At 43.1% G+C, this 9598-nt stretch overlaps 2 protein-coding genes across 2 annotated transcripts; both read right to left on the bottom strand.

Moving 5' to 3' along the window:
• Window positions 1–822: 822 nt before the first annotated feature.
• On the bottom strand, window positions 823–1743 carry LOC308426213 (olfactory receptor 2AK2-like; the record flags this gene model as incomplete). The annotated part of the gene is made up of 1 exon (XM_080923980.1): window positions 823–1743. The coding sequence occupies one exon, from the start codon at window positions 1741–1743 to the stop codon at window positions 823–825; it is 921 nt and encodes a 306-aa protein (XP_080780106.1).
• Window positions 1744–7101: 5358 nt separating this feature from the next.
• OR2W3 (olfactory receptor family 2 subfamily W member 3) lies at window positions 7102–8085 on the bottom strand (the record flags this gene model as incomplete). Its single annotated transcript, XM_080923974.1, has 1 exon — window positions 7102–8085. One exon carries the CDS (start codon window positions 8083–8085, stop codon window positions 7102–7104), a length of 984 nt encoding a protein of 327 aa, XP_080780100.1.
• Between the last annotated feature and the right edge of the window lie 1513 nt (window positions 8086–9598).

The raw sequence follows: 9598 nt of genomic DNA, 5'->3' as shown, positions 1-9598 counted from the left end.
ATGGACAAAATACAGAAATTGCCTGTGGATTTTTAAAGCAGATCCATTCTAGGTCTTTTTATCTAAACGTCCTTATCATAAGCTTGTGTGGCTGCAGAGAGATCAACTTAAAGGTGTTCATGGTAAAAAAGAAACAGAGTGCATACTGGCACACAGATCCATTGGTGATGCTTATTACAGAGACATTAGTGAATTCAGAGGGGAGTATTGATAAAGGGATTCAGGACAACACCGCTAAGCAGCTTAGGAGGACTTAGAAATCTTATCCAGGTGGTAATAGTCACACAGGCATTATAAGCATCACCTTATCAATTTCCATATTTCTCTCACAATTGTTCCTAAAACATGTCACAGTATAAAAATACACTTTTATACAATATTTGTACCTTCAAAAGAAAAACAATGACATAGTTCATATTTCTGTAAAATATCTGTAAACATACAGCTGGACTCATAAACTGCAGAAAAGGGCGTCCAGAGGAAGAGAGAGCAAGCACGTGTACTGACACCCACAGTCTGGGAAGCCACGGTGCCTTGATCAGGATAGAAGATTCTGTGGAAAGACCACGGGGGCTGACAGGAAGCCAGAGATGGCAAGGTAAGAGACAAAGAAACTCTCTCATCTCCTTTGGAGCCAACATTCAAATGCAACCATCAATTCAGTGTAAGACAGTGTGGGCAAAGGTTCATGCTCTTGTTCAGTCAGTTAGACAAGCTGGTGAGCTTGCACCAAAATATCAATCCTGCAGTCATACTGGAGAATGTCACGACCAGCCTTTAGATCAGTCCACAGGGCAACCCAAAGTCCTGTGTGACAATCCATCATCCCATTTGTCTCCTCAGGGCCCCCATGACATCCTTGTTCCTCAGGCTGTAGATGAACGGGTTCAGAACAGGGGTGATGATAGAGTAGAGCACAGCCACCACCTTGTCCCTTCCAGGAGAATGCAAGGAGTGTGGCTGGGTGTAGGTGAAGAGACCAGTGACATAGAACAGGCTGGCCACAGTCAGGTGTGAGGAACAGGTGGACACAGCTCTACTCTGTCCCTTCCCTGAACCCATCTGGAATACAACCACCAGCACCCGAGCATAGGAAGCTACAATGGCCAGGAAGGGGATCAGCAGAAAAACAAGTCCACTCAGGAGAACTATATGCTCATAGTGGGATGTGTCTTCACACACCAATGGTAGGAGAGATGGAACCTCACAGAAAAAGTGGTTAACAATCCTAGATCCACAGAATGGAAGTTGAAATACATATACTGTGTGCCCTAAAGCATTGAGAGAGCCACTGCTCCAGGCACTGGCGACCATGGAGCAGCAGATCTTCCTGCTCATGAGCACAGGGTAGTGCAAGGGCCGGCAGATGGCTATGTACCTGTCATAGGACATGAAGCCCAGCAGGAGAGCTTCAGATGCATTCAGAGTAATAAACATAAAGACTTGGATTTCACATCCCAGAAAGGAAATGGTCTTGGTGTCTGACAGGAAGTTAGCTGCCATCTTGGGCACAGTGGTGGAGATGTACATCATGTCGATGATGGAGAGCTGGCTGAGGAGGAAGTACATGGGGGTGTGGAGTGTTCGGTCCATCCTGATGAGATGGACCAGTGTGATGTTGCCTATGAGAGCCACTGCAAAGAGGATGGCGATGACTGTGAAGAGGAAATTGTCCATACGTCCATTCAGGAAAAGTCCAACCAAGATGAAGTCTGTCCCATTGCTGTGGTTTCCTTTCTCCATGGCTTAGACTGAACCCTACACGAGATACAATTTCGAAAGGGCATGGTCTCAAGGAGAAAATGATAACTATTACATTGGATAGTTTTCCTGAATAGCTTTAGGGCACTCTCTCTTCTAGCCTGTTCATGTGTGTGTGTGTGTGTGTGTGTGTGTGTGTGTGTGTGTGTGTGTGTGTTTTAGTTATTTTTAATTTTTTACTTTTTATTAACCTGCTGTGTCACATGCATTAATGCAAGACTTTCCTATATAAATTTATGCTGGATACACTTACTTTTGAGACAGGATTTGGATTTCCTGTCCTTATCATTTCGACATGGATAAAGCCCTCAGTTATACTTTAGAATCAAGGCTGTTCATTAGTTAAAACTGAACAACTAAGGATGAACATTTTTGAGATCACAAAATGATATTTAAATATTCATAAGATTAACTATTATATAATTCTCAGCAAATTGTCTAGACCTGGTGCAGACCCTTTCTGGTGGGAGACTGAAGTTAGGTGTCTTTCTGGACAGCATTCGCTCACTCAGTTCTGTCACCTGTGCGAACAAAGTATGGACAGGAGAGTCTTAGGAAATGAAAAAACATGGACTGTGTACAGAAAATGAAGGAAATACTGATATCATTGTGCAATATAAAATTAAGAGGATGTAGTATGTCCTCTAGGATTGCATAATGTAAGAAAACATCATGTGAAATTGCCTAAGCATTTTATTACATTAAAATACATTATTCATCTGTTGCATGAAATGGATGCATAAATCATCTGTTGCATAAAGTAGCAGAGGATCGGGTAACATTTTTCAAACTCTCAAATATGATTAATAAAAAAGATTTAAGAAGAAATTAATTTCACAACGAAGGTGACAGTTACTACTTTTTAGTAACAGTTTTTTTTTTTTTTTTTTTTTTTTTTCAGTTAACCTGCACCTACTACACTATTCCTAAAGTCGATAAAATTTTGTACGGTCCACAGTTTCCATTTATTTTCAGTTACCCTGAGTCTCAGGTGAAAGTAGCCAGTGCTGAAAGTGTGCCGTTACATGCTGATTTCCATGGTGCATATGAATATGTGTATGCACACTGGGTGTGTGTCTGTGTGTTACTGGGATCAAACCCCTGGCCTTGGCAAGCACTGTGATACTGAGTTACACTCTTTGTAATTGGCATTTGAGGCTAGGTCTGATTCATCTTGTTCAGTAGCTCAGATTCATCCTCAACTTCAATCCAGTCCTGACCATCCTGAGTGCTGGGATAGAGGATGGGCCACAAAGACTGGCCATGTCCTGGTTTCTCATCCTTAGAAGCATTAGTCAGTGTCTGCTGACACCTTACATATGCAAAAGTGATCGTTAAGTGCTGTGAACTTAGAAATGGTAAATTTTCCTTTTTCTTCATTACATGTTGGAAATCCCTAGTCCTTTCTATCATCCTCTAAAGACAAAACTTAGTCTATGGAAGCAGCAGCAGCAGCCCCCTCCCTGGTTCCTGAAAACCTCCCCAAGGCCATCCCAAGCACAATGTGTTTTAGATGTGGCTGCTTCCCTTTGGAGGACAGAGTGTGCTGGGGCAGCTCAGAGCAGTCGACACACTTATACTCCTTACTCCTGTGAATCCCTGTCACAACCACATCTTTTAACAATGAGACTCATTTGGAATCAGTAAAAATTGTTCACCAACTTGATATTTATTTATGCACACACTACATGCACTGTACACGGGTGTCAAATTATCACATCGCACCTCTGTAATTAATAAATTAAACCATAATTAATTTTCAAATCAGAATTATGCTGAGGAATGGCATATTTTTGGCAATCTTGTCCCCTGGAACTGGGAGAGCCCCAGTCCCTTTCTCCTGTGAGAAGGGTTCCATGCTCAAGAATACCAATGCATAGCCTTCATAAACATTGATCTTGCAGATATATTTTAAAGCAATACCTGGAATGTAGATCTACCCAGGAGTTGATTCAGTTCAAGAGTATGGGTTACAGGGAGAACAATGTACTTACCCAATAATCCCAACACATTCCTGCACCAGCAGAGCACCACAGCTATCCAGTCTCCTCCACAAGATCAGTAGCAAATTTATCAGAGAAATCAGATTAACATCATTAATTCCTTGACTGCCATGCTCCTTTGTCAGTTGTGTGTGTGTGTGTGTGTGTGTGTGTGTGTGTGTGTGTGTGTGTGTCTGTGTGTGTGTGTGACCAAGAATTCAGTCCTCCATCAAGCTGAGGTTTTCAATAAGATGATCATGGTGAACTTTTCCTCCAGATGACTATATGTGTGAACTGCCTGTCTTTTTATAAATTTAACTCTAACATAAATTTAACTACATCATAATCAACTGTATACTAGACATACACATCTCATTTTTCTAGGATTTCTCCTGAAAAATGGACTACTAAGTAAGAACAGAAAATGAACCTGCTTAAAAATATACAGAAAGATAAGGCACCTAGAGATAATATGTAGAAAGTCACAACTATACCTCCAGGAATAACTTTTAAATACAGTGGTAATATCGAGTGAATCAAGCTATTTAATCTGTGTATCCAAAAAGAATCCCTGGCTTCTAAAACTTCCCATCTCCAGCACATTTTGGGAACTGTTAACCCTAGTTGATTTTTTGCTTAAAAATAAATCTCATTCAGCATTGAAGACGTAAGTGGAAAAGAAATATCGTTTTTGCTCTTAAATGCCCTGGCTTCCTGTGGGTGATTGAACCTCATAGGCACTCTTTCAGAACCCCTCTGGGAAAACCTGGTCTCTTGTTCACAATTAAATAAACAGATCACATACAAGAGAGATAACCTTTTATTAGAGCTCATGTTTGCACTGCAGAATAGAAGTTAAAAGAGACCAGTATGAATGTTGAAAATATATTTTTCTCATAGCTGAAGCTGATACGTTTTTCACATCCCATTCCATTGCACACTCTTGACAAGCACATCTGCACAGAAGCATAGGAATAAGTTGTAAAATGTAGACGTTAGGAACATTGTAAATATAAAATCTCAACGAATTATAGATTATAGGTATTTCTTTGTGTCACATATTCCAAAGACCATCTTCAAATGTTCATCGTGGTCTCTGATGTAGGAGGGACTTAGCACACTGTGTCCCACCTTGAACAAGAAGTTGGATCAATGGCAAAGTGCAATCTTTAATATTTACCTGCTGCAACAAAAAAATGTTTCTGTCAACCTAAAGAAGCTGTAGTTTTTAACTAGAAGAGAAAATGAATGGATCTGTTGACTACTGACTATATACTAGAGCCTGTAGTATTTCTCCACAAGTCACAACATCTGCCCCGTGTTTATTGTCACAATTCCCAGTAACACAGCAAAATGAAAACTCTTGAAGCTTGTAATTCATCAGATTTATATCAGTAAATTTTCACTCCACAAAACATCCACACAATAAAGTTATGGCCAATTGATACTGATATAAACTGCCCACCTAGAGAAGATGAGTTGTCTTGTACTAATCCATCCCTTGTAAGATATTCAGAGCTACCTGTGGCTAATTTAAGACACACTGGTCCAGGTCATCCTCACCCTCCATCTTCTCTTCTTTCCTCTCTCCTCCTATCTCTCCCATCTTTCCAAAACCCTTTTTCTTCCTATCTTCTTCACTGCCCAATCACAGATCTTATCTTGTGCCACAATCTGGCAGAAATTTGACACACACAGAGGCTTTCTCATAAATCAAAACCAAGTGAGGCATAATGCCCCCTTGTGGTTTTTATAGTCAGCTTTTCTGTTTATCTGGAAGCTTATGGAAGACATGGAGTTGGGCAGGTCAAGTCAAAGGTTGGGGTTTAAGGACAACAAACCAATATTATTCCAAAAAATGCTTTGCTGGGAATATCTGAAACATAAAACACCAGACTATGTGGAAGTCAATGCTGAATAATGGTCATGAAGAGACATTTTGTTCATATGAATAAAACACCTCGCATATGATTAAGAAATTAAAAACTAGGGTTGGCAAAATGGCTAGGTGGAAAATGGTGTTTGATGCCAAGCCTCTTGACTTGATTGGGATCTGCAGGACCTGTACAGTTAATGGAGAGAACCAACTCCTGCAAGATGTCCTCTGATGTCCACATGTTCACTGTGAAACATGCCACCCTATACACCTACACACACATGCACATGTTCGCACACACACACACACACACACACACACACACACACGAACACCCATATACACAAAATCAATGTAATCAAAAAGAAACTTAAAACAAGCAAATAAAATGTTAAGAAAAGTTGTGTCCTACTTGGCACCAGGTTACCAGTTGGTGGAAACTTACCTTTCTGGTTACATTAGTTAGATTCACTGTTACACTAGTTACCAGTTCATTGACATGAGAAGACACTAGGCTGTGATAAAGAAGTAACAGCCAGAGGCTCAGGGATTCCAATGGCTCTGTCCATCTTGTCAAGAAAGTGTGGCCGGCCGAGCTGCTCCTCACCTCATGAAGCCTGGAAACAGCAGGGAGGTGTGGCTTGTTTCTTAATCATCTGGGGTGCAGAGCCACATTCGGGATGGTTTTTTCCCCCTCAGTTAATGCTCTACAAATACCATCCCTTACCCACTCTGAGGTTCCTTGGTCTTCTGGATTCTAAACCTAGTCATGCTGATAAGGGAGATGAGTGAGAATATTCTTTATTGATTCGTGGCTCATCATGGGGTAGAACAGTTGGGAAATATATAATGTTCAGTTCATTCACAATGATGGTTTGGGACTTTACACAGGATGATAGAAAGCCCAGAAGATACAAATCAGTGGAGAGCTGCCCACAAGAGTTGATCAGATCCAGTACCGCCATTACCACCCAAGGCCTTACACAGATTGGAATCCAGGCCAGAAATGTCTGGCCCTCCCATACCCCTGATGTCAAAATGGGGACATATGGAAGGGGAAAGAAAGCATAGATGCTTGTGCCCTTAACTGTAAGGCCAGCTACACACAGACACACACACCCCCTAAGCCACCTAATGTAAAAAGTGCACAAAGATGCAACTGTCGACCCCTTCCCTTACCAGAAGAACACATCTTACCATGTACAGGATAACACTATACCAGCCTAGGGACAGACCTTCAGGTCTGCATCTTTCATGGGAAAGTCTGCTTTAACCACAAGGAAAAAATTTAAAACACCCGCCATCGTCATGACCACCAAATCCCCAAATCCTTGAAGAATCCAGTCACGTGCCTGTGTTTTCCTCTGTCGCAGGACAGCCGGAATTCTCCCCAAATCACTGCGGAGCATTTTCTCTGCCCCTCTCTTTCTCATTAAAATGTTTGCCTGAGAGCTTGCATTCTCTCCGTGTCCACTGCCGTCCTCACCAGGAAAGCTTGCCTCTGGTCTGTCTGGAGCCAGCCCTTATTTCCCGGGTCTCTCGGCTACCCAGCAGCAGCCTCCTGAGCGCCCCCTTCACCTCTTTGTTCCTGAGCGTGTAGATCAGAGGGTTAAGGAGAGGGGTGACAATGTTGTAGAAGAGGGTGAGGAACTTGCCCTGGTCCTGGGAGGAGCTGTTCCCCGGTTGCATGTACATGTAGATGATATTTCCGTAGAAGAGCGAGACCACAGTGAGGTGCGAGCCACAGGTATTGAAAGCTTTCTGCCGCCCTACAGCAGAGTGGATTCTCAACACTGCTCTCACGATGTAGCCATAAGAGACCAAGATGAACACCAGGGGCGACAGCACAATGCCTATCGCCAGGACGAAGACAGTGCCTTCTACTGCAGCGGTGTTGACACAGGCCATCCTGATGAGGGCTGGCATCTCGCAGAGGAAGTGGTCCACCCTGCGGTGCCCACAACGGGGTAGGCTGAGGGTCACTGGAGACATAGCCAAGGAGTTGGCCACACCGCAGCTCCAGGCCACTGACACCAGGCCCACGCAGAGTCTGGGGTTCATGATGACCGTGTAGTGCAGGGGCTTGCAAACAGCCACAAAGCGGTCATAGGCCATGACAGCCAGCAGCAGGCACTCCACACCCCCCAGGCCCAGGAAGAGGACCAGCTGCAGAGCACAGCCCACGTAGCTGATGGTCTTGTCTGGCCCGCTGAGGTTATAAAGCAGCTGTGGGATGGAGCTACTGGTGAAGCTGAGGTCCAGGAAGGACAGGTGTGTGAGGAAGAAGTACATGGGGGTGTGCAGGTGCGGGTCCAGTCTAGACACCAGGATGATGGTGCTGTTGCCCAGCAAGGTCAGGATGTAGGCAGGCAGGATGATGGCAAAGAGGACCCTCTCCAGCTGGGGCCGGTCAGAGAAGCCTATAAGGATGAAATGGCTGAAGGCGCTGTCATTGGCTGTTCCCATCTCTACTGTACCTGAGGAAGACATCAATACTGACAGTGCTCAAATCAGACAGAGATTCAGTTATTTATTACTTGTATAGTTCCGACAACGATGTGGTAACACTGACAGACAAGTAAACTGAGTCATGCACGTGGCAAGCCAGTTGTAATGCGTCGAATGGGGCAGGGTTGGTTTTGAATCCAGCAATTGCTGCGCAGTGTGTCTGCTTCACCCTCTCTACTCTTACCTCTCATTCCATGAAGCGAGAGGTGAATGGTGCTGTGGTCCAGATTTTTATTCTCTCCAGACCCACAGTCCCAAGCTCCTGTCCAAATGCAAAGAACATACAGTCCGGCAAAATCAACCAAGAGCATTTGAAGATGCCCAGCACAGCTGACAGGAAATGGAGACAACGCCTATGTGAACCCATGTGGGTTGACTCACACACAAATGTATTTTAAAATAAATTTTCTGGGTTTCTGTCTAGAGATTTTTGAAAAATTGGTAATTCAAAGACAGACTGGTGTTGCATAAAAATATATTTAATTTTTTTACAAAAGAATAATATATATATATATACATTATGCTTTAATAATCTACTGCACCATTAAAGTTTATTGAGATTGACAAGAACAAAAATTATCTAGAGTATTGTTTCCAGCACAGAGAAACTTAATTGTGGAGAGGAAGCACCATCCACATCTAGATCAAGTGAACTGTGATTTGCTTTGGATGCATGGGACACATTCTGTTTTTTTCATTGTTATTTTTTAATGAATTTTGGGTTTCTGGAGAGAAAATGGTGTAGGAGACAATAGGTTATCAGTGAAACCATATGCTTGTAAGATCTCTTTCTGGGCCTGCTGCCTAGGCGGCATGGTGCTTGTTTTTCTTCCAAAGTATATAGGAAATATTGCTTAAAGAATAATTGAATCCCAATTAAAGTTTTGCTTTAATTACACTTATGTGTGTGCTTATGTGTATGTTTGAGCATGTGCGTATCTGTGTGTGTGTGTGTGTATGTGTGTGTGTGTGTGTGTGTGTGTGTGTGTGCGCTCGCGCGCGCGTTAGCTTACCTTTGCAGGTACAAGGACAACTTTAAGGAATCAGTTTTTCCCCCTCCATCATGTGAGCTTGGGGGATCAAATTCAGGTCATCAGGCTTGGCAGCAAGCCTCTTTACCCGCTGAGTCTTCTTGCCAGCTAGAACAAGAAATGGAGAAGGCTCAGGGTCCAGGTTCGATTCCTTCTGGGAGAAGATTGGTTGACCCACCTCACAGCTAAATAGCACTTGCTTCTGTAGCATGTTACAGGAAAGGCAGGGTGAAAGGAAGGTTTGTTCTCTCCCAGGCTTGGTCAAAGTGTAAATAAACCCAATTTCTCTACCAATTTCTATCCCCTAATCTCTTTGGCATACAGGAAAGCTGAGGTGGCCTGCATGCCCTGTGCCAGTGACACGGATCACTGAAAGGCATGAGACATTAACCCATTTGTGCACGCTTGATGAGAGTTTAGGCTGACATCATAGCTCTTAA

Source organism: Micromys minutus (genome assembly GCF_963924665.1).
Source record: "Micromys minutus genome assembly, chromosome: 10".
Lineage (NCBI taxonomy): Eukaryota > Metazoa > Chordata > Mammalia > Rodentia > Muridae > Micromys > Micromys minutus.
This window is presented reverse-complemented; position numbering and strand designations above follow the sequence as displayed.